This window comes from Amblyraja radiata, chromosome 2 (assembly GCF_010909765.2).
Source record: "Amblyraja radiata isolate CabotCenter1 chromosome 2, sAmbRad1.1.pri, whole genome shotgun sequence".
Classification (NCBI taxonomy): Eukaryota; Metazoa; Chordata; class Chondrichthyes; order Rajiformes; family Rajidae; genus Amblyraja; species Amblyraja radiata.
This window is the reverse complement of record NC_045957.1, coordinates 44,956,227-44,982,820: the sequence shown is the minus strand read 5'-3', so window position 1 is coordinate 44,982,820 and position 26,594 is coordinate 44,956,227. Positions and strand designations below refer to the sequence as shown.

Sequence of the window (26,594 nt, the reverse complement as noted above, 5' to 3'; positions counted from 1 at the left end):
GATAGTTCACTCCATCTACTCTAACAAAACCTCACATCATCTTGAAAACCACTTAAAGATTATTTCTTATTCTCTATTTCAGGGAGAATATTCCCACTTTTCCAACTTCCCACATCATAATCAACATCCAAAAAATAATCTATGGAGCAAGACTGACATTTAATGTAATTTGCATGGGCAACTAGATTCATAAATGTCAGATTTGAATATATTGAATTGGTCTGAAGAAGTATCTCAACCCGAAATGTCACCTACTCCTTTTCTCCAGATATACTGTCTGACCCGGTGTGTTTTATGTCTGTCTGTCTGTCTGTCTGTCTGTCTATTTATCTATTACTAAAACTCTCATCTTGACCATTTCCTCTGCGTTGTAATTAAATTTGCGCAAAAATGATCCCACATAGTGCTACGATTTTTCGCCACCTTACTTACCATTCTCCTCTGCTGCAAGTCAATTGTTTTGTTCCGATCGGTGAAATAATACAAAAGTTATGAAGGTTTTGAAGGTTCCCCCTCCCCACAGCCCCCCCCAACCTCCCCCACTCCCACACACACCACCCCCTCCCCCCCCCCCCTCCTCCACCCCCCCCCACACCCCCCCTCCCCCCTGGGTTGTGTTGGGGGGGGGGGGGGGAGACCAGGCCTCCCATGTGACTGGGACCCTGAGTGGGACCCAACGGGACACCAACGGGTCCCACTTAGGGTCTTCTATATAAACATTTATCCAACAGTACATCCAAATTAATGTCTCAATTTGCTTCAGTATAGTGGGCACAGACAGTATGTATTCTTTAACCTCATCATTAACTACCATACCACAGAAGGTTATTTTATATTTTCATGATGTTAGGATCCTAACCCACTTTACAGCCAATGAAGTGCTCGTTTAAGTATTAATACTGATATAATGTATGCAACATAGCATTCAATTTGCATTCAAAAAAAGCTGCTAAATAGCAATGTAATGGTGATCTGATAATTTGTTTTAGTCATTATCACTGAGAGATAAATATTGACCAGGATTGCATTATGTTACTTTAAGAGCAAACAGACTGTTACCAAACAATGATTCTGCAAAAATAGCAGAATTCTTAAGAGATTTCAATCGATTAGTGTATTGAATTTTGCCACTGGAATATGTCTGTAAACCTCTTACTTCTTCAGTCCTTTAGTATATTCTATTTCTACCAAGCTGGTCTCTGCCCTTTTCCTGCAGCCACTTATTCCCAGGAGGATCAAGCTCATTGGACATCAATCATAATTTTGTATGAGAACATTGAGTCTGACCAGCAGACAGACATTATCATAATCAAATATATTCTCACCTAATGGCCACACAACTTAGGGAAGCACAGTGGCTCAGCTGTAGAGTTACTGCCTTACAGCGCCAGCACGTTCGATCCTGACAACGTGCGCTGTCTGTATGGAGTTTGCACATTCTCACTGTGACTTCATGGGTTTTCTCCAGGTGCTCTGGTACAAAGACATGCAGGTTTGTAGGTCAATTGGTTTCTGTAAATTGACTGTTAATTTACTTCTGTAAATTGTCCCTAAAATGAAGGATAGAACTAGTGTATGGAGTGATTACTGGTCAGTGCAGACTCAGTGGGCCGAAGGGCCTGTTTCTCTGCTGCATTGCTAAATTCGAAGCTAAAGTTCTCTTGGTGGTCATTTCGTAAAAAACTAAAAGGGAGTCATATTTTCCCTTCTTCTAGCAAGGGAACACAAGCACCAGCAAAGTCCTTCCGTTCTCTGCGTGACTGCTTTCAGTTCAGTAAAATTACATATAGCCACAAATGGGTTTTGGCCATTCGGAAGAATCCATGAGGAAATTCCTGGCAAAAATTATGGCAGAGATCAGATCATTCCTTACAAACCTATGATCAAACCTACATTCAAATTTGAGTGTTTTCTGGACCATGTACTTCAGTAACACACCACTTGTAAATCATTGTAGTTTAGGGAGAGTATTGATCCCGCAGGCTGGTGAAATGGAAGAAAACGGTGAAATCATGAAATTCCTTACATCATGGAAGGTACTATCAAATCAATGCAGCTGGAAACTGAATTAGAAAGTTAAATAATAAACTAACAGTGACATGCTTTCTATCTTTGTAGCCCACAGGCTGCTAAAACATTGACAGGATCTCACAAGTGAACATAGGCCTAAATGTGCAGGAACATTGTTCTGGTCAGAAAGTGAACAAAAGTATAAAAGGATCAAACAGCCATTGTTCACAGTAGAAATGTAGAAAGTACTTTCACCTCTGCATGACCTCCAAAATCTGTGATTATTTTAGTGTGACCATTAGTTTGGAAGGTGTTTGCAATGGATCATTGGATAGAACATGGAAGCATTGAAATAGCATCTTCCCACAGCAAACAGAGCCATTGTATTGGTAATGAAAAGGATTTGCATGTGTTGTCTTAAATGTTCATCAGGAAATTGCAATAAACAGCGGCAAAACTACCGACAGGCTTGCAACAAGTTATACTTTGGGTGTACCTAATTCGTATCTTTTCCTTTGTTTAAATTGTTGAAACAACTAAATACATTTTATTCACACTCAAAAAAGATGGTGTTAGATCAATTTGGAAATGAATGTGAAAGATCACCAACCTAAATGTAGCTATCCAGGAATCTAGATCTTAAAGCAGGTAGGTTGTGGGTGGAGAGAGGTAAAGGGTTTGATGGATGTAGCCTACACAATTATGGCAGATTCCCTCTTTCACTAATTTATTATATCTGAGAACCTATGTATTTTGAAGATAGACACAAAAAGCTGGAGTAACACAGCGGACCAGGTAGCATCTCTGGAAAGAAGAAATGGGTGATGTTTCAGCATCAGCAAGATCACACAACATTGATGCGGAGGAGATAATGCGAGTGTTTAGCTCATCGAAACAGAAATCTCCCAATGCCACCATGTGTTATTTGTCATGTAGGATGTGGGCCTGCAAGAATAGAACAGTCAACTACCTTGATAATAATAATAATAATATTTTTTTTATGGGCGCCTTTCAAGAGTCTCAAGGACACCTTACAAAAATTTAGCAAGTAGAGGAAAAACATGTAAGCGGAATGAAATAAATAGTAGAGACATGACTAGTACACAAAGTAAAGACAGAATTCAATTCAAAACACAATATGAGGCAATTCAAGCACAGATGAAAAGGGACGGGGACGTGGGGCTAAGGATAGGCAGAGGTGAAGAGATGGGTCTTGAGGCGGGACTGGAAGATGGTGAGGGACACGGAATTGCGGATCAGTTGGGGGAGGGAGTTCCAGAGCCTGGGAGCTGCCCTGGAGAAGGCTCTGTCCCCAAAACTGCGGAGGTTGGACTTGTGGATGGAGAGGAGACCGGCCGATGTGGATCTGAGGGACCGTGAGGGTTGGTAGGGGGAGAGGAGGTCAGTGAGATATGGGGGGCCAGATGGTGGAGGGCTTTGTAGGTGAGGACCAGGATTTTGTAGGTGATCCGGTGGGAGATGGGAAGCCAGTGAAGTTGTTTGAGGACTGGAGTGATGTGATGCCAGGATTTGGTGTGGGTGATGAGTCGGGCGGCTGCGTTCTGGACCAGTTGGAGTCGGTTGATGTAGGTGGAGCTGATGCCAAGGAGAAGTGAGTTGTAGTAGTCCAGTCGGGAGGAGATGAAGGCATGGATGAGTCTTTCAGCAGCGGGAGGTGTGAGAGAGGGTCTGATTTTGGCGATGTTGCGGAGGTGAAAGAAGGAGATTTTAATGACATGGCGGATGTGAGGCTCAAGGGAGAGGGTGGAATCAAAGATCACGCCAAGGTTGCGGGCCTGGGGAGATGGGGAGACAGTGGTGCCGTCGATGGTGAGAGTGGGGTTATTGATTTTGCTGAGTGTGGATTTGGAGCCTATGAGGAGGAATTCTGTTTTATCGCTGTTGAGTTTGGGGAAGCTATGTTGCATCCAGGTTTTTATAGCTGACAAACAGGTGTTGATATGGGAGGGGGGGGGGGGTTGTGGGGGGATTTGGTGCCGAGGTAGATCTGGGTGTCATTGATAATTTCGAGGAGCAACGTAGAGAGGAGGTGCTCTGTAAGGCTGTGACATGGGGGAGAGTGCAGAGGAACAGACGGAAGAAAAAGCAGAAGGAATTGAGAGGCGAAATCATCAAGCGACAGAAAGACAAGGAGCATGCTCGGGTCACGAAAGAGAGGAAAAAACTGGGAAAAAAATTGAAAGAGACCGATTTAAACAGCATTCGCAGAGATTATCCGAATTTGGACTACTCCAAATGTGATGATCTACAGGACATTCTTAATGGGAAAGTAATGGGCAGAAAGGCATGTCATGCATGGTTTGAAGAGCAAAAACTTGTAGTTTACAAATACCAACATTGAAAAGTTGAGGAAAAACAAGGTGTACAGAGTTGCTTATTGATTGCAATCTGAGGAGTATGATGATGCTACTGATTATGATATGCCAATGTACCAGCTAGCAACTGATCTTCTCCATAAAGACTTGGTCTATTGCTAGAATTTGTCATTTATTTACCTATCTGTTATGGACCTACAGCATATAATACAATAATATTAAAGTTCTGATCCTGAGAATATCACATTTTTGAATTTTCAAGGCAGTCTGGGTGTTTATTACTATTTCCGTCACAACGGTCAATTTTGTAATTAGCTACAATTAGTTAACTAACTAATTATATGCTTTAATTTCAGGTCATCCAAGTAAGATGTTTCATATTTGTTTCAGAATGCTTCAATCTATAATAACTGAAAATTTCATTCAGTTCTCTTAATTTCTAAGAAAGTTATGGGCTTTTGACTGTCCTCAATCACAGGTTTTGTGTTAAGTCAATGGAAAAGCAATAGGGTACAAGATGCTAATTTTCGAGTATGAAAATGTCCATAACTTTTTTAATACTGAAGAAATGAAAGTGAATTCGGTATCAAATTAAACTTCTTTTTATGCTTTATCTGATGGGATAACTTACAGGCTTGATTTTTAAAATCTCAAAATGTTGTAACATTCCTACTCAATGGCTGATCTCCATGCCTTCTGTTATCAATGCCATTTCATCCCAGATTTTCTTGTCTTCTCATCACTGATATTCCATTCAACCCTAACTATATTTCATTAATAAACTCTTGCCCCAGTACCTTGTCCAGGCTTTGCACTGCTCTGCCCTCAATCGCTTATTCCTCGTTATCTGATTTTACTAAATTGCTCTGTTGATCATTCCCCTGCAACAGCCCCCTCCACATCTAATGTCTTCCAGCTTTGCTTTGATATCCCTTTGGTTTTCAATACCCCTGCCCCTTATCAATTTGATCAAGATCTTTGAATCCCTATCCATCCTCAATGGCGTTACTGAGACTATTTCTCTCCAGCTCATCTATCAAAGTACCTCTTGATCCCTAGTTTCTGCTGCCTTCATCAATATCCCTCTGCTACCCTATTTCTTGTCAAACTCCTGAAGAAATATTCATGACCCCAAGATCCTGTGTTTCACTGAAATTGTAATTGCTTTTCTTTCTGACTTTTGCTTTGGTTCCATCCTTGATTGCTACCAGCTTCACATAAATGTTCTCTCAAACTCTGCCTGCCTTACTAGCTTTCTGCACTCCACCATCAATACACATCTCAACTCATCAGCAACATCCCCCTCAACTGCTTGTTTCCCATGTTTCTTGATCAATGTCTCTCTGGACTTCCATTCTCTTCCCACTTCTCCTTCAATGTCCCTTCCGCTCGTGGGCTCCCCATCTTTGAGCAAAAAAAAAACTGAACTCAGTGGGTCAGGTAGTAACTGTGGAGAGACATTTTGGATTGGGATCCTTCTTTAGTTTTAACTTGCCTATCTGTATCTCACTCCCCAGCAATTTTTGTCTCAATCCTCAATTTCCCACAGTCTATCATCAATTCCTCCTCGGTGCATAATTTGGATCATTCTCCCATTATACTTTTCCTCAGACCTTAGTCTTACTCTGCCGCACTGTTGGGATAGCCCACAAATGCTAATCTCCCTGGTTTTCTCCCCACCTCTCCCCCTTCCCCTTCAATAATTCCATTTTAATATCTATAATTCAATCAAACCTGCACAGAAAAATCTTAACAATGGAAATGCGAAGTAAAGCTTATAGAATCAGATATGTAAACATGTGAATACAACATACTGTACGTTTCAGGATATTTGCTCACAGCCTGTGGCTATGTATTACTTTAATATCTCTAAATAGAGCACACTTTTATCGTTTGCTACAATTGAACGTCATTAATTTCAAACTTTATGACTCAGATTAATCCACAGAGTCTCCTTACATTCTTTGTTCTTAATATATTTTTCTATGTTCAGTTGTGACCTATGATCCTTAAAAGCAATTACTATTTTGAACATGATCATCAATAGCATCAGTGAATTCATGATTCAAAAAGCTGAAAGCTTGCACAAACTAATTAGATCTCACAGAACCTAGCTTTTACGATGACTATAATTTTATGATTACATTTACGAGCTCAGCTGGTTACCAGACAAATCTTAATGCTGGCAAATTAACTGTGCTCATATCCAGTAGAAATATTACTGTTTATTTTGCAGCTCCTTGCGATACATTTTGAATATTCATATATGTAGGTCTGATGAATCTACCCTTATGTTGATACTAATACATATTTCTGTTCAAAAACATGATGTTTATTATCAAATATAAGGTTCTTGACTGCTTATGTAGTAGTTTCCTATAAAAATTGTGCTTGAAACTACATCTTCAATAAGTGAACGTCTGATCTGGTGTAACTTGGTATAATGATCGGCACATACATGGAACGAAGGACCTGTTCCTGCACAGTTCTATCTGCTCTATGTTGACCTCTTTGTCCTTGGCTTTTTACACTTTCTAATGTAGCTTAATACAAACTCAAAAGCTATCAACTTTTTTTATAAGATATCTGATAAGCCTTTGGTCTTAATGTTGGCTGTGATAACTTTAATCTTAATGTTTAGTTTCGAGATACAGCATGGAAACAGGCCCTTCAGCCCACAAAGTCCACACCGACCATTGATCACCTGTTTGCAATAGTTCAATGTTATCCCACTTTCTCATCTACTCCCTACTCACAAGAAGCAATGTACAGAGGCAAATTAACCCACAAACCGCACGCCTTTTTGGTGTGGGAGGAGAGCGGAGTACACGGAAACCCACGTGATCACAGGGAGAAGATGCAAACTCCACCTGCATGCACGCACGCACGCACGCACACACACGTCAGGATCAAACCTGGGTCTAGTTTGGGTTGATACTTGGTTTGCAGCACCCCATTTGGAATTCAGCGAGTGACTTTTGTGTAGGGAGAAACTGAAGATAGACACTGAAAGCTGGAGTAACTCAGCGGGACAGGCAGCATCTCTAGGTAGAAGGAAGTGGTGATGTTTCGCGTCGAGAACCTTATTCAGACTGGGAGTCAGGGAAAGGGGGATGAAAAATATAGACGGTACTTGGGACAAATGAATGGAAGCTATGCAGAAAGCAATGATAATCAAGGAAGTGTCAAACCCACAATGGTCCATGTTCGACCTTCAAACTCGCAGAATGGTCGACACATGGTCCTAGGGAGTCCTATGAGGTTGTGGAACGCTCCTTTATGCTCGAGGGAAGTTCCCGAATACTTGTGGCCTCAGCTAGATCGTGGAAAAATTTTCAACTTGCTGAAAAATTTGGTTGCATTGGTTCTTTTTGACGTAGTGTAGAGGAGTGGTGTCGCTATGTAGTTTTACGTAGTCGAGGGCAGCCGTATGCATCCTTCGCTGACCGGGCATTTTGATTGGCTCATTGGAGTTTTTAGGACGAAGGAAAACCGACCGGTAGGTTAAATGCCCGCTAAACTTTATTAAACTTCTTAAAAGTGTCTCCACTCCATCTCCCCCCCTTCTCTCCCTCCCCCCTTCTCTCCCTCCCCCCTTCTCTCCCTCCCCCCCTTCTCTCCCTCCCCCCCCCTTCTCTCCCCCCCCCCCCCCTTCTCTCCCTCCCCCCCCTTCTCTCCCTCCCCCCCTTCTCTCCCCCCCCCTTCTCTCCCTCCCCCCTTCTCTCCCTCCCCCCTTCTCTCCCTCCCCCCTTCCCCCCCCCTTCTCTCCCTCCCCCCTTCTCTCCCTCCCCCCTTCTCTCCTTCCCCCCTTCTCTCCCTCCCCCCCCCTTCTCTCCCCCCCCCCCCTTCTCTCCCTCCCCCCCCTTCTCTCCCTCCCCCCCTTCTCTCCCTCCCCCCCTTCTCATCCCTCCTCCCCCTTCTCTCCCTCCCCCCCTTCTCTCCCTCCCCCCCCCCCTTCTCTCCTCCCCCCCCCCCTTCTCTCCCTCCCCCCCCCCTTCTCTCCTCCCCCCCCCTTCTCTCTCCCCCCCCTTCTCCTCCTCCCCCCCTTCTCCCTCCCCCCCCTTCTCCCTCCCCCCCCCTTCTCCCTCCCCCCCCCTTCTCTCCCTCCCCCCCTTCTCTCCCTCCCCCCCCTTCTCCTCCTCCCCCCCTTCTCGCCTCCCCCCCCTTCTCTTCCCCCCCCCTTCTCTCTCCCCCCCCCTTCTCTCTCTCCCCCCCCCTTCTCTCTCCCCCCCCCTTCTCTCTCCCCCCCCTTCTCTCCTCCCTCCCCCCCCTTCTCTCCCTCCCCCCCCTTCTCTCCATCCCCCCCCTTCTCTCACCCCCCCCTTTCTCCCTCCCCCCCCTTCTCTCCGCCCCCGTTCGCTCCCCCCTTCTCTCTCCCCCTTCTCTCCCCCCCTTACTCTCCCCCCCCTTCTTCTCCCCCCCCCTTCTCTCCCCCCCCCTTCTCTTCCCCCCCCTTCACCTCCCCCCCCCTTCTATCTCCCCCCCCTTCTCTCTCCCCCCCCCTTCTCTCCCTCCTTCTCCCCCCTCCACGCTCCCTAAAGGACTTACTGTATTAGCCATTTACCTTCCTCTTCATCATGCAGACAGCGCTCCCCCCGCTTTCCCTGGCCACACTCTTCTTTACTCGCGGATTAGGTCGCCCAAGTGGGACAGCCCCTTTAACAGTCTTATATGTTTCAATAAGATGCCCTCTCATCCTTCTAAACTCCAGAGTGTACAAGACCAGCCGCTCCATTCTCTCAGCATATGACAGTCCCGCCATCCCGGGAATTAACCTTGTAAACCTACGCTGCACTCCCTCAATAGCAAGAATGTCCTTCCTCAAATTAGGGGACCAAAACTGCACAATCGTCCTCTAATAATCATCTGGCTTCCACGCTATTACGGATCTTATTTTCTTTTCAATTTGTAACATGGTCTGTGTCAGACAAGAGACAAACTATCGTAAATATACTTTTAGAAATGTAACCCTAATCACTAACTAACAGTTGCTTCCATGCTTTGTAAATTGAAATTGAAGTTGGGTCCACTGTTGTTTGTCATGTACATCAATGATCTGGATGATGGTGTGGTAAATTGGATTAGTAAGTATGCAGATGATACTAAGATAGGTGGGGTTGTGGATAATGAAGTAGATTTTCAAAGTCTACAGAGAGATTTATGCCAGTTGGAAGAGTGGGCTGAAAGATGGCAGATGGAGTTAATGCTGATAAGTGTGAGGTGCTACATCTTGGCAGGACAAATCAAAATAGGACGTACATGGTAAATGGTAGGGAATTGAAGAATGCAGGTGAACAGAGGGATCTGGGAATAACTGTGCACAGTTCCCTGAAAGTGGGATCTCATGTAGATAGGGTGGTAAAGAAAGCTTTTGGTGTGCTGGCCTTTATAAATCAGAGCATTGAGTATAGAAGTTGGGATGTAATGTTAAAATTGTACAAGGCATTGGTGAGGCCAATTCTGGAGCATGGTGTACAATTTTGGTCGCCTAATTATAGGAAGGATGTCAACAAAATAGAGAGAGTACAGAGGAGATTTACTAGAATGTTGCCTGGGTTTCAGCAACTAAGTTACAGAGAAAGGTTGAACAAGTTAGGGGTTTATTCTTTGGAGCGCAGAAGGTTAAGGGGGGACTTGATATAGGTCTTTAAAATGATGAGAGGGATAGACAGAGTTGACGTGGATAAGCTTTTCCCACTGAGAGTAGGGAAGATTCAAACAAGGGGACATGACGAGAATTAAGGGACAGAAGTTTAGGGGTAACATGAGGGGGAACTTCTTCACTCAGAGAGTGGTGGCTGTGTGGAATGAGCTTCCAGTGAAGGTGGTGGAGGCAGGTTCGTTTTTTATCATTTAAAAATAAATTGGATAGTTATATGGACGGGAAAGGAATGGAGGGTTATGGTCTGAGCGCAGGTATATGGGACTAGGGGAGAATACGTGTTCGGCACGGACTAGAAGGGTCGAGATGGCCTGTTTCCGTGCTGTAATTGTTATATGTTATATGGTTATATGAAATAGATGCCATTTATTACACTTTGCAGTTCTTTGTTCCACATTTCACAGAAAGATTTTTGCTTTACTAGTAGTAGGCCATTAATATCAATCTTCAAAAGAAAATACAATACCTTTCTTTAGAAAAAAAACTTGCATTTACCATGCCTCAGCTTCATTTTGTCCACTTGATTTCATGACCATGGCAATCCACAGATTATCTTGGTTATACAAGCAATGATTTCATCCATCGCAGCTTGGTAAATCCCAGTTGACTCCAAGCTGGACTCCAAGATTTGTGTACATGTGTAAAGTTGTATGGGCATGGGACAAGTCCAACTTTGGGTGAATATCTTTCATCCTTCAACCTTGATGTGTATGTTTTGTGAAGTGGAAGCACATATTATTCATAAATAACACTTTGATTTATTGTGACCACAGCCTCTGCTGGTTTTGTCAGGCTTACATACAAAGTCTAATGAAATGACTGGCTCATTCTGGTTGATATTCACATGCACACCATTTAAAAAAACACGACCTATTAATTGACTATAAGTGAATTTCAAAAATCTTCAGATGCTGGAAATCTATAATGAAAAAATTGCTAGAAACCTTCAGCAGGTCAATGGACTGATTTTAACAGCTTATGTTAGAGATCCCCAACTGGTGGGGTTATGATCTCCATAGCCACACCAGTTATCGTCACTTTTGCTGGCAGTTTCCACCCTGCTCTTACAGTACCCTCAAATGATCCATCTCTGACTTCCTTTCCCTTCCCTTCCCTTCCCTTCTCTTCCATCTCCAGCCCAGGGACTAGGCTAGAGACAAATATCCAGAAGGGTCTCGACCTGAAACATCACCCATTCCTTCTCTCCAGAGATACTGCCTATCCCGCGGAGTTACTCCAGCTTTTTGCGTCTATCTTTGGTCTAAACCAGAATCTGCAGTTCCTTCTTACACAAACATCCATTATCAGTCCACAGACTTCCACAACTATCTTGTCCATATTTCCTCAGCCTTTCTTGCAAGGGTTCAGTTCCATTCTCCCAGTTACACCGTCTCATTTTCTCTGATGAAGGAACTTTCTGCACAGGTGCCTCTGAAATGTCTTCCTTCCTCCTGAATTCTGGCTCCCCCTCTCCCAATGACCTTGTCCTATCTCTTTGACAACACTCTGTTTTCATCCTCTTTCCGGGATAGAGCAAGAACAGTTCCCTTGGTCATCATCATTCACACTATCAGCCTCCACATTCAACAGATGATCCTTGATCATTTCTGACAGCTTCAACAAGATTGTACCACCACAAACATATTCCCCTCCTCTTCAACACTTTGAAGGGATTGCTCACTTAGTGACCCCCTGGTCCACTCTTCTGTCCCCTTTAACCACTCCCTGTCTTATGAGATTTCTCCAAGCAGCCATAGAAGTTGCAACACCAGTCCTTTCACAGCTTCCCTTCCCACTATTCAGGACCCAAACATTTTTTCTAAATGAACACGTATTTCTTCCAGTTCAGAGTACTGCACTTGGTCTTCACAACATGGTCCCTCTGCAATGGAGAAACCAAATGCAAACTATGTTCACTGTGCAGAGCAGTTACATTCAGACCACAGGAGTGACTTTCAGCTTCCACTTGCCTATCATTTAAAGTCCCCATCCCACTCCCATTATAACCTTTCTGTCTGTTGCTATCTACACTATTAAGAGATCCACTGCAAGAACCTAGAACATAGAATAGTACAGCGCAAGAACGACCCTTTGGTCCACAATGTCTGTGCCAAGCATGAAGCCAAGGCCAACTCTTATTTCACTGCACATAATCCATATTACTGAATGACCTGTAAATCCATATACTGTACCTATCTAAAAGTATGTTGAATGCCACTATTGTATATGTCTCATCCACTGCCCCCTGGCAGCACATTCCCTGCACTCACCACACTGTGTATAAAATAAAATTGCCCTGCATATCTCCCTTAAACTTTGTCCATCTGACATTAAAATTAAGCCCTCGAATATTAGATTATTCCATCCTGGGAAAAAGGTTCTGCCTGTCTATCCTATCAATGCCTCTCAAGTTTGAGAAAGTACACCTGTACAAGCCTGTGTTCTTATCATATTGCAACCTGCAGAATTAATTATTGAACTCTCCAACACAGGATGACATTGGATAGCTCTCTCGTGTTTTGCAGTCTGTATCAGTAATGGCAGGTCTGCCATTCATCCATCTGTGATTTTGGCTCCGTTTTTCTCTACGATACTATAGGCTGGCCTTCTGAGCAAGACCAACAGGTTTGAGATTGGCATCACAAAACACAGACAAAGAAGTGTAATCTGTTACTTAATTGCCACATTAACTAAGTTGGTCTCATTTTATAGAGATGCTCTTTGTTCTATCAGTTACATTACAATTATGAAATTCATTGTGTCACCAATCCAGCACATGCCAAATCTACTCAGAACAGAGACCATTTGGCATTTCACCAAATGATCTATAGATCCTCGATAGGCATATGTTGGAGAGCCTATCCTCCCCTTCTCAGCTCTCCCTCAGCCCACTGGCTCCACCTCTTCCTTTCTTCTTCTTCCCCCCCCCCCACCCACCCTCACATCAGTCTGAAGAAGGGTTTCGACCCGAAACGTTGCCTATTTCCTTCGCTCCATAGATGCTACCTCACCTGCTGAGTTTCTCCAGCATTTTTGTCTACCTTGGAGAGCACAGTGATTGATTTCATCTCGGCCTGGATTGATATTTTTCAAACTCTCAAGAACAAAGGAAACTGCGGAAAGAGATGGACATGTTGGCTGGTGTGGGCAAGTTGAGCCGAAGGGCCTGTTTCCATGCTGTATCACTCTATGACTATTGCCTGGTCCATCAGGGTATTGATCTCTCCACTGGCAATTTCCAATATTTTCTGTTTTTACACAATATGACTGCTGTCCAAAAGGATCATAATGTGGCTACATTCATAGATTTGCAGAATACAGTGTTTTGAGCAAATGTATAACTTTTGGAGAGATGTGTTCTTCCATTTCTTCCCTCCAGATTCTCACCAAATATAATTGGTCCTCCATCGGCACCCAAGCATTCAACGAAAGATCTGGACGTCCTTTTTTAAATCTGTCGGTCAACCTCTCATTTCTAGAAGACATTTCTTCAAGACCATCTCCGACCAAGCTTTTGTCACCCATCCTGACGTCAGTAGATATATCCTGACTGGTTGCATCATGGTCTAGTATGGCAATTCCAAAGCACAGCAATGGTATCCAATAGTATGAAAATTCAATTTTACAATGTTGGGTAACTTGCCCCTGGTGCTCCAACCAAATATATTCCTCTGTTCCCTGGTTTTCTTTTTCCATTGTTCATCCGTCCCCCACATGATTCCACGTGCCCACCATCTGCACCCCAGCTGAGCCATCTATCACCAACCAGCCTCTATCCCACTCCACATCAAGCTGCTATATAGTGGCAACGTTTCCCCTCTGCCCTGATGCAGGATCGCAGCCCTTAGCAATTGGCTTCCGCAGATAATGCTTGACCCGTTGAGTTCTTCCAGCATTCTGCTTTTGTTCATTGAGTTATAGATTTAACGCAGCATGGAAACAGACAATTTGGCCCACCATCAGTGGGCACACATCCATTTAGATTTTTTTAGATGTTAAAATCTCATCGTACCTCAGTTACATTACCTAATGATACAGTTCTTTGCCATTGCAACTTACCGCATTATGTTAAGTGACAACATGATGCCAAAGGACAATATTAAAATCTACCAACTGAAAATATCTTATAGTGCAATTTTTGAAATTGCTTTGAAGATCAGACAGTTTTAATACACATTTTATATAACATAATTCAAAATAACGCTTATTATTTTGTCAAGAACAAATATGCAGATATATCCTAACAAACGTATGATAATTTGCCAAGAAATGATGTGCTTTGATCAGTATACTTGAAACAGTATTTCTGGAAAGTTTGTGTCAAAACATTGTCAGTTATTATTATCTCTAGCTTAGTCCGATGGCCAATAAAGCTCTCTCTGAGTCTAAAACATCTAAAACAGCAATGGCCTTTTATAAGACACAAGTAGCATGAATCTGAGGGTGTTCTGAGCAATTTGGTCGGAATTGGAAATGATTCTTATAGGATGTTTGTGACTGGATGGGTTAAAACCTTAAGAAACTGGAACGTGCATTGGCCATTAAGGTACTTGAGCCTACTCGACCATTTCATGAGATCATAACTGATTCAATTTTAGTCGCACCCACGTTCAATTCAGTTCAGTTTTGTTTATTGTCACGTGTTTCGTGGTACAGTGAAAAGCTTGTTTCGCGTGCTATCCAGTCAGCAGAAAGACATTATATGATTACAATCGGCCCATTTACAGCGTTCAAATACATGATAAGGGAATAACTTTCCCACCCTTTTTCCATAACTTGATTTATATGCTGATTAAAAATCTAACTTCCTCAGTTTTTAATAAGATTCACTCTCTGCAACTTTCTGGGACAAGGAATTCCAAAGACTCAAAGTCCTCTGGTCATAGACTCTCCCATGAGGGGGGAACATCCTCCCAGCATTTGTCCTGTGCTAAAATCCTAAACGTTTCCATAAGATTGCCACTCTTTATACCAAATTACAATGACTACGGAACCAACTCGTTCAACCTTTCTTTATAATGCAATCCCTCTATACCCCGAATCATCCTAGTCAGAGAGTCAGGCAATATGGACACAGGCCCTTTGGCCCAACTCTGTGGAATTCTCTGCCACAGAGGGCACTGGAGGCCAATTCACTGGTTGTTTTCAAGAGAGAGTTAAGCGGCCTTTTCACGGGGCGACTTGACGCAAGAGTTAACCAGAGTTTAACATCGTGGGAACCTCGTGCGATAACAGTACGGCATTCGTGGACCACCGTGGACCACCGTAGCGCTAACGGCAGGTAATCGTGTATCTTGGTCACTCGGGAGAAAATTCAAGAAAGTTTGAATTTCTCCAAGAGTGACTTGTACACTTGTGGTTGAGCATTGCAACATTATATGGACGTAGTGGCCAGTGCAATATCCGTAATAACTCTTGCGGGTACCGTGGGAACTCCTGCGAACGGTGAACCCGGAAGCTGGACAGAGGGGACAGAAGGTGAGTAAAAATTGTCTTCTGTGGGATTTAATTTAAAAAATAAATAAAAATAAAGATTTGCATCCGCATATGGACATCAACTTATTCATGAGTTATGTTAATGAGATTCAAGAAAATAACTATAATCTTTAAAAGGGACTTTAAAAGGGACTTTACTGAAAGGTTACGCATTTTTATGGTCCGTGAGAAATCTTTCACATGTACTTCTTTGAGAGATACAGGTCGGAGTCCTCGCTGACTAGCGATCGATGCCTTTCCGAAGCAGGGTCCGGAACGCTACCAATCAATGTTGTACAGAGACCCGTGTAAGGAGTGAACTGCACATGCTGGTTTAAACCGAAGACAGACACAAAAAGCTGGAGCAACTCAGCGAGTCAAGCAGCATCTCTGGAGAAAAATAGCTGATGTTTCGGGACGAGACACATCTTCAGACTCAATTCCGATTAGGCTGTCTGAAGAAGGGTTCCGATTCGAATCGCCACCTATTCTTTTTCTCCAGAGATGCTGCCTGACCCGCTGACTTACTCCAGCTTTTTATGTTTTTCTTCCCAGATCTGACTTACCTGCTGAGTTACACCAACATTTTGTGTCCTTCTGTGCGTATTAACCAGCATTAACCAGCGTCTGCAGTTCCTTTAGACATTACCTAACTTCAGATTTTAGAGATATAGCGCGTGGGAACTCCTGCGAACGGTAAACCCGGAAGCTGGACAGAGGGGACAGAAGGTGAGTAAAAAGGTGGTCTCAATATCGACAAGGGAACATGTGTCCTTCGAGGACATCCCACCTAATTGTCATTGTTGGATAATCTTTTTAACAGGAACACTTGCAGAGATGGCTCCCAGAAAATCTCAAAGAAAGGGGGTAAAGCGTGTCAGAGATGTTTTTGTCATGTTGCTCTATTCAGTTTCTATATTTTTTCAGTTTCTATATCTATATTGCTGCTCTATTCAGTTTCCCAGGGGGTCGGGATGGGACTGGAGTTGGGAGGGAAAGGTGGGGGAGTCGAGGGAGAGGAGGGGGAGACAGATGGGGGTGTCTTCATTTACTGGCGGCGGGTGTCTGTCACTGAAACAGGCAGGTGAGATTTCACATCCACCTTGTGTGTGCCTCTCTCTCTCTCTCCCTCCCTCCCTCTTACACAGGCTGAGAGACTCTGCCTCTGTGAGTGTACGTCTCTTTCTCCCCCTCTCCCACACACAGTAAGACCGAGGTACTGTGCTCAGTCCATCTGTGTCTCCCACATACACAGTAAAACATGTCTCCAAATGAGCCAATTCAACCAAGGGAGGATATATATAGTGTGTGAAAAAAAAGTTACATCATTTGTGTCACGTGTAGTTCACGATGTTCATTCAAGATTTAACGCGAAAGCTCGGGAGACGGACAAGTCACTCGCACAAATAACAGAAATGCCGAGTACCATGGGAACTCTTTATCTACCCCCCGTTATATCGTGCGAGACTCGTGCTGGACCACGACCACTTCACTCCGGTGACATCTTGCGTCAACTCACCCCGTGAAAAAGCCCCATTAAGATATTATAGCTCTTGGGGCTAACAGAATCAAGGGATATGAGGAAACAGCAGGAACGGGGTACTGATTTTGGATGATCAGCCAAGATCATATTGAATGGCGGTGCTGGCTCAAAGGACCGAATGGCCTACTCCTACATCTATTTTCTATGTTTCTATGTAACTCATCCGTACCGACCAAGTTGAAAAGCTGAACTCGTACATTTGCCTGCCTTTGGCCAATATCCCTTTAAACCTTTCCTGTCCATGTACCAGTCTAAATGTATTTTAAAGATTGTAATTGCACTGTGTCTACCACTTCCTCAAGCATGATTTGAACTTGCGGCACTTCTCAAATAAAGGTGCAATATTAGCCACTCTCTACTCTTCCATTACTCACCTTTGGCTAACAATGATGCAGATATCTCTGCCGTGGACCAGCAGTTTTTTCTCAACCTTCCCATAATGTTCCAGTAAACACTTGGCCATGCACTGGAAATGTATCTACCTTTTGTGTTCTTTAAGATGTTATTACTTCCTCTGTTGTAATGTGGATCTTCTCGGAACCACCCCCAATGATAATACATATGGGAATCATGGCTCGACATAGGACTCTAAATATACTTTCACTTAATACAGTTGCAGCAAGATTTACTGACTTTGTTGTTCCATACCCTCCATCCTTTATTCATGCCAATATCAAGACTATGCAGGCTTACTGAAAACATGGAACACTTTCTTACCCATGTGTTTATTTTCCAGTAAACAAATATTGATAGCTCTCTCTCTCTCTCTCTGACTAACAAGATCTTTTCTTGTATGACTGCAGAAACCAAATTTTGTTTGAACCTCATGTGAGGTTCAAATGACAAATAAATGGTATTGTATTGTATTGTGTTGTATTGTATATCCAGCACAGATACCCACCCTATTTGGGATCGTTTGACCTCCTTTAGAACTACAGCACAGGAACACATGTATCTTTATGTATTCAACCGCTTGTTTTAACTATTTCCCCAGTTTACTTAATCAAGGCAGGGACAAAGTGTGTCCTCTTACCTCAGGGCAGCAGTCTTGCCACTTTTGTGAGTGCATGTAACTTGTCGTGTTTGGTAGCCAATCTGAATGTCAAAATATTTGGTGTCCTGACGGATTTGACGGTTTCTGTTCCTCTTTTTCTTCATAAGCTCCCAGGCTTCTGGGTCTCTCGTCCTGCTTCCCGCTTGCCGGATTTGCCGAGAATGAGGAAGAGAGCATTCGCTCCAGGGACCAACTTTGAGACTGTGCACACTCTCTTCCGCAAGGCAGGAATTGAACGTACAGGTCTGAAACTCGGTGAGTTTTGGGCATGGTTCACCGCCATTGAGCGGAGGTAGGAGGATTTGACGAAGTCGGTGTTGTAATCCAACTCCACAGGATTTAGTACATTCAGACCAGGGAGTAAACTCTGCAACCACACAATTCTGCGGGCAGGGGATAAGACAGGCTTGCTCGACATGGGGCTTGCTCTCAAAATATTCACAGATGACATCTTCAGATGCAGCTCCATTTCTCTTCTCGATGCAAGTTACGTTCCTCCTCTGTATACCATCCTCGCCTTCCAGGCACTCAGAGGTTTGCTTTGAAGAAGGGCCCCTGGTTGAAACAGGCGAACATTCGTTCCATTCGCCCACCCGCCACTCGTATAGGTCTTTATGCCTGTCGCAGACTTTGAAGCAATTCTGCTGATTCACCGGTCTTTCCACTGGCTTGCAATTAGTGGGTAAAGTAGTCCAGCCTTCCACATGGGCACACCACACCGACCTGGTCTGGATCCCACCCAGGCCGCACTTCTGTCCCATACATCTTCCCCAGGCACCTGCAAGAAAGAGAATTGAAGATTTTGTTATAACGGTAGTTGAGATATAAAATGCAAAGCAAAGTGGAAATTTAAAAAATCACCGCAGTTCTTGGAAATCCAAAAAAAAGGCAGAAAATGCTGTAAATTCTCAACGGGTCAGGAAGCCTTGGCAGTAGGACAAACAGATTCACTGTTTCAGACTAAATAAAATTCAGGCTTATGTGTGCATTATCAAAAAGATCAAAATGACATATTAGCTACTGGATTATGCTGAATGACCAGGCATGTCTGCAGAAGGGTCTCGACCCAAAACCCATTCATTCAATTCAGAGATACTGCCTGACCTGCTGAGTTACTCCAGCATTTTGTGCATATCTTTGGTGTAAAACAGCATCTGCAGTTCCTTCCTACACATTTCCTCACCAAGTAAATCCCACTGCACCTAATATTCCCAGGTTACCACTCATCCATAAAAGACTGTGAACTGTCAGACATCAGGCACTATCTGGTGTTTCAGGTCATAGACTAATGGGCAAGAACCCTATTAAATGGCGTTTCATCGGCCCATTGCAAAGTCCCTTTAAAATAGCATCAAGGAAGGTGTAACCCTACTTGTGCTATTTTGCTCTTTTCATTGCCCCATTGCAACCAATTTTGCTAGGTTAAATTTAAATCCATTGCCTGAGTAGGTCAGAATCTCAGATTACATTATAAAGCTACCCATCTCGTTTCACTAACCTCTCAAAAAGTATGATCATTCATACAGGCTACTTAGACTCACAAAATATTTAATAATGGATGTCAACAGTTAACAAAGAGATTATTTGTATTTCATTTGTCTGCATTATTAAATTGCATACTGTGCAAAATGTTAAACGGTATGTATATTCATAATCAATAAACTATTGGATATTGATGGGGATTACAGTGGGCTTTTAAAAATCATCTACAACACATCATATATTATTTAATGTCCACAGATAAGCTAGAGATTTGAACACTGAAAATCGATTAATTATTATAATGCACTGATAGCAAATAAAACAACTTAACCCAGGATAATTCCTGTAACTTCATTCCCGGGTGAAATTGCATCTATCGAATGATCGGGTCAGAGCCTATTATACTATTTTCATGTTGATATTTTCCCAGAATCAGGCACATTCCCAATCACTTCACTTCAGTTTAACACACATTTCTCCCCTTACCAACATACAATTGAAGTTCAAAGTTGAGATTGGGTATTTCATAACATTACACAATCTTTCACCATTTAAAAAGCTTTTTTTTAATTTGAGAGCCATGTTGGATGAGGTCACATTTTTCGACATTATTCCTCATCTGCCACATTAATGCCCCTCACACTTAGTTTGCCCATATCCCCTTGAAACCTTTTACATTCCCCTCCAGATTCACAATCCCACCTGATTTAGTATCATCAGCAAACGTGGAAGTATAACACTGGTCAGACGTGTATCTATGCTCCAAAGTGCAGAAGTGGTGCAGCGGTAGAGCTTCTGCCTCACATTGCCAGAGATCAAGGTACAATCTTGACCTCAGGTGCTGTCCTTACACAGTTTGTACGTTCTCCCTGTGACCTCATGGTTTCCTCCAGGTGCTCCAGTTTCCTCCCACATTCCAAAGATGTGCAGGTTTAAAGTCTGAAGAAGGGTCCCGACCCAAAACGTCACCCTTTCCTTCTCTCCAGAGACGCTGCCTTTCCTGCTGAGTTACTACAGCTTTTTGTGTCTATCTTCGGTTTAAACCAGCATCTGCAGTTCCTTTTTACACAGGTTTGTAGGTTCATTGGCTTCTGTAAATTGCCCCTAGTGTGTAGGATACGAGAGTGGGATAATATAGAACTAGGATCGTAAGGATTATCAATGTTTGGTGTGGACTCAGTGGGCAGAAGGCCCAATTTTCATGCTGTTTCTCTAAAATATAGTACAGATTCCACTAGAGATCAGGTGAGGACACAAATGATATTTCCTCCAACCCTGAATTTACCATTGATTTCAGGGGCATTCAGGATGAAATCCGTTTATTCACTAAGCTGCACATTCAGTGATAACCTATTTACTTAAATGGAGCCACAAATTTTCCTCAACAAATTGTGAAGGTGTTTTGTTTTACTTTAATTAATACAAATGTTTTCAATTCATTTATATCAGTTAAATATATTTAAATATAATTATAATTAAATACAATTTAAAAAACTACTTTAGTTTTAATGAATCTACAATTAAGGCAGTGATAATAAGCACTTAGATGATAATAATTGGAGTGGGCAGAGACAACATGGATTTAGGAAAAGGAAACCATGTTTTACTAAAGGGCCTGTCCCACTTGGGCGACCTAATCTGCGAGTTTAGAAGAGTTTGCCCTGGACTCAAACTCTTAGCATGGTCACACGAGGTCCTATGAGGTCACTGGAACTCTCCTTCACGCTCGAGGGAAGTTCCAGAATACTCGTGGCCTCAGCTAGGTCGAATGATATTGAAAATTTTTCTGCGAGTAAAATTTGGTCGGCATGGGTCTTTTGAACTCGTAGTGCAGTGGAGTGGGGTCACTATTTACTTACAGGCAGTCGAGGGCAGCCTTAGGCAATCTCCTTCGCTGACCGGGCATTTTGATTGGCTCAGTGGAGTTTCAGAACCTAGGAAGACCTACCGGTAGGTAAAATGCCCACTAAACTTTATTAAACTTCTTAAATGTGTCTCCAGTCCTTCTCCCCCCCTTTCCCCACCCCCCCCTTCACTCCCCTTCTATCCCCTCCTCTCTCCTTCTCTCTCCTTCTCTCCCCCCTCCCCGCTCTCTAAAGGACTTACCGTACTCTGTGGCAGCCTTCCTCTTCATCGCGCAGACAGCGCTCCTCTGCTTTCCCTGGCCCCCACCTTTGCGATGTGTCTGTGTCTGTGTGTGTGTGTGTGTGTGTGTGTGTGTGTGTGTGTGTGTGTGTGTGTGTGTGTGTGTGTGTGTGTGTGTGTGTGTGCGCGGTCGGTAGATGCTGCTCACAGTTCGGTCGATGCAGCTCGCGGTTTCAACGCGTCCGGTCGATCCAGTTCGAGGCTCTCCAGGAGAGTGCCCTCGAGCTTGAAGGTCGAAGGCACTCTTCTGGACTCGCAGATTAGGTTGTCCAAGTGGGACAGGCCCTTTAATCTGTTTAGGATTTTTGATATTAAACTTTAGACTTTAGAGAAACAGCGTGGAACAGGGCCTATGGCCCACTGAGTCTGCGACCAGCGATCACCATTAAACCAGTACTATCCTACACACACTCGGGATAATCTACAATTATTAAACAGAAGTCAATTAATCTACAAACCTGTACATCTTTGGTGTGAGAGAAAACCAGAGCACCCAGAGAAAACCCAAGCAGTCAATGGAGCACATACAAACTCCGTAGAGACAGCACCCGTAGTCTGGATTAAACACGAGTCTCTTGCGCTGGAAGGCAGCAACTCTACTGCTGCACCACTAGGCCACCCATTATGCTCATCAGAATTCATAAAGCATGAATACGTAGATCAAATTAATTGGATTTTTAGAAGGCTTTAAAAAAAGGTGTCACAACAAAAGATTGCACGAGAGCAATATTTAATTAAAACTAGTTTGCTTACAAACTGACAACATGGTCTACCTGCTCTCTTAGACTTCCCTGGACCATTTTTGACTTCAAGAGTACATTTAGTACCAAACAAAGATATTATCACATTTTTGATGAAAGTGTAATGTAAATTGTAGCCTTATAATTATAAGATACTAAGTATTTATTTTGATAATCCTACACTGCATGAGTGTACTGTGTCAAATTTTGGCAATGAAGTACATTGGTTTTTTACTGATAACCTAAATATAATTACTTGAGAAATTTCTTTCATATCCAGTACTATCATGTTTATACCTTTAAACCTTACATAATAATAGTGATGAAATGCAGCAAATGGTTAAATACTAATTTTAAAATATCAAAGAAAAAGTGTTATATAGCTTAGAGATTAAATTACTTCACAGAAGATACATTGGAATTGATAGTGTGCCAGAAAGAACAATTAAACTATTAAAGGAAGACATTTAATCCCCATTCATCTTTTAGAAATTGTCTTTTGTGGTGCGTCTCAGAACTTTACATGATGTCACATTCAGTGAGCACTCTGTCAACATATAAAGACTATGCTGATAAACCTTGCATCCAATTAACCAATGTGCTGCTATAAGGAAATAGGTTTAATTCATAACCATATAAACTTTGCACTGTTGTGTAAAATAGCAGAATTTGCAACCTTACCATTTTGCAGGCAAATATTAGAAAGTATCAAACAACGTACTTGAAACCTGATGCTTTTTATGTACTGTGGTCAGTACATAAATCCATGAAATAGGATTTCACAGGCATGCTAATTATCCATAAAGTACATTGACAGGCAGATAATTTTCTACATCCAGGTGCTGCCTTCTATGACTAACATCAGAATATGATGCAAATCCTTTTGGTTTCCAACAAAATGTGAAATCAGCATGGACATGACCTAAAAACATATTTATTACAAGCAACACATGGAATGGCTATAAAGTCTGAAGAAGGATCCCGACTGGAAAAATGGATCGCCTATCCATCCCCTCTCCAGATGCTGTCTGGCAGGTTGAGTTCCCACTGAGTTCATCCAGCACTATGAGTTTTGCTGGCTATAAAGTAACCATGTCTTTCAGATACCACTCATTTATTTTCTATCTGACAAGAGAATAAAGGAGATAGGCAAAGCAGTGGTGGGGTCAAGCTTGGCTGAACATACGTTGGAAATCCAAAGCACTCCCCAAAAAAGCCCTGTAAATTACCAGAGTGGAGTCAAGATTTAGGAATTAAAATGTTTGCCATCTACGGTAATTTGCAAAACCAAATAGGCAGAGTCTGAACTGTGCACACCACACTCATGTTTCAAGACAATGAATAACCAACAAATGCACTGTGGCACAGTGCCAGAGACTGAGGTTCGAACCTGATCTTGAGGGCTGTGTCTATGTGGAGTATGCACGTTCTCCCTATGACTGAGAAGGTTTCCTCCCGGTGCTCCGGATTTCTCCCATAACTCAATGACATGCAGGTTTGTGGATTAAATAGCCTCTATAAATTCCCCCCGATTGTTGGGAATGGATGCAAAAGTGGGATAACATAGAACTAGGGTAAACAGGTGACTGATGGTCAGTGTGAATTCGGTAAGCTGAAGTGTTGTGCTGTACCAATCAATCAAAACAACTACAGGTTCACCACAAAACACCCAACTTTCATTTACTTGATTTATTTGGGGACCAGTAATGGAGCAATTTTCCTGCATTTCCTCTACATTTTTTATTGTTTAGTTTAATTTAGTTTAGAGATAAAGCACATATCCTTCGAGTCTGCACCGACCAGCTACCCCCTATCCTACACTATTATTATCCTACACTATCCTACACACACTAGGGAACAATTTACAATTTTACAAGAGCCAATTAACCTACAAACCTGTACATCTTTGGGGTGTGTATGAGGAAACTGGATATCCCCGAGAAAACCCACACAGATCACGGGGAGAATGTACAAACTCCGTACAGACAGCACCCATAATCAGGAATGTTCCCAGGTCTCCACCACTGCGCCACCATGCTGCCCGTGCTTTCCAAGTGTTCATCCAAATGGCTAAATAATTCAGTCATTGTCATTGACATTGTTAATTTCTCAATTGGAGGATGATCTCCACCATTGAGGTCCTGGGTTGACTCAAACATCCGATCCTGGAACCACGGACCTGCCTGAAGAAGTACAGTTATTTCCTCACTGGTTAGCTGCCTGCTGTAGGAGGTAATCTCCCTTCATTCTTTATCTCATTCTTTCATTGATGAGCACCACGTGTTTTCCCTCAAAGTGAGCCACTGCCTGATGATGTGATAACATGAAGCCTGATCAATGGTTTGCTCCTCCCATCTGCCTTTTTTGAGTAAAGAGCCTGTCCCACTTGGGCATCATTTGCGTGTCACGCAAATGGCGCGCAAAGATTTTGTACATCCCAAAATCCTGGGGGGCAGCATGTGACCGCGCGTCACTGTCTACGTCACCACGTACCATGCGTGCGTAATGCGCACCATGCACGCGTCATGACGCGTAAATGATGTTGCGTAAATTACACGCAAATGACGCCCAAGTGGGACAGGCCCTTTAGGTTTGCAGTGTGTCATTGTAGTGCTTCCTCTGATCACTGCATATCTCTGGTCATGGGTGAATGGGAACTGAGGATCTTATTTAGGGAAGCAAGTCCAGTCCAGTGGAGTTTATGCTTGAGGATCATTGCCTCACCACTGGTGACATCAGCTTCAGTGAGGATGCTGGCATTAGTGCAGCAATCTTGAAAGCATCATCACTTAATTTCTCCAGGCTCATCCAGGACACCACGGTTTGGATCTATAGGGAAAAGTACGGTTGATTACTTTACTATAAATCTGTTTCTTATGTCCATTCATGAACAGTGAAAATGCATCAGAGCAGTTTCCCAAAGCAGCCAATTTGATCCTGCGCTGAATCTTACTGGTGATTTTAGTACTTTGAGTGAGTAGCCACCAAGATAACTGAAGGGCTCAACAGTCTTCAAGGTCACTTCCTCTATACTGATTAGTTGAAGGTCCTGTTGCAATACCTCAGGTATGCTGACCAAGCGATATAAATTTCTTGAAGGATAAAAATCAATTTAAGAGTTTCATGACGGGGATTAGTCCTGCTGCAGAACTTAAGGCAATGTCCTGATAATTTCCGCACTTTAATTTATCTTTAATAAGGATTGCAACAAAGTTGGTATTTCTTAGGTCCTTTGGAAGTTTCTTATCTTTTCAGTTTGAAGAAAGAGCTCATGGATTTTCTGAACTGTTTGTTTGCCTTCAACTTTGTAAACTTCAGCTACAATGACGAATCAGGGGACTGTTTGACAGGGTGTGAAGTACAATGGCACCCAATTCATCTTCACAGTAAAATGAAGACCTGTCATGAACCTCCAAATGTTCAATAAAAAGGTAGCATCTTCAATAGTGAATCAGAGGACGGAGAATCAGTGGAACTTGACAGCTGCAAAAGTAGACAACGGCTGCAGCAACTGAAAGGCATTCACAGGAATCAATGTTTCAGGTTGATTGCAATAATTTGGAGACCTCCAGGTATCTTAGTTTTTTCATGTTACTGGGCTCTAGATCTTGTTGCAATTGTGCACCCTCTTCATGTTTCTAGATTTCCCCAAATTAAAAAATAAATCTAATCATGCTCAGATTTTTACCATAGGAAATGTTTGTTTTCAATCAGCTTCAACAGTGAAAATGTATTCATTCTCGTGAAATATTTATTTATTTCTATTTTTAACTCAAATCCTAAATTTATGCTCCTTTATTATTCATTAACGAAAGGAAGAATTATTACTGCTCTAGATACAGTATTTTCAAAATTATGCCTCATACTTCAGCTACTTTATACAGATTGCAGCAATTCAAACTTCTGGGTGGTTACAGTTTTGTGATGGCAAATAGATTTGTACAATAGAAACATAGAAACATAGAAATTAGTTGCAGGAGTAGGCCATTCGGCCCTTCGAGCCTGCACCGCCATTCAATATGATCATGGCTGATCATCCAACTCAGTATCCCGTACCTGCCTTCTCTCCATACCCTCTGATCCCCTTAGCCACAAGGGCCACATCTAACTCCCTCTTAAATATAGCCAATGAACTGGCCTCGACTAC

General features: G+C 42.8%; 1 protein-coding gene across 3 annotated transcripts in view; it reads right to left on the bottom strand.

Moving 5' to 3' along the window:
- The window catches only part of thsd7a (thrombospondin type 1 domain containing 7A), a 371,495-nt gene that overhangs the window by 200,635 nt on the left and 144,266 nt on the right, over nt 1–26,594 (bottom strand). For all 3 annotated transcript variants that reach the window (XM_033045698.1, XM_033045715.1, XM_033045709.1), the window contains exon 2: nt 18,060–18,858. In XM_033045698.1, coding sequence (XP_032901589.1) covers nt 18,060–18,858 — 799 coding nt within the window. The remainder of the gene's footprint in view (nt 1–18,059; nt 18,859–26,594) is intronic.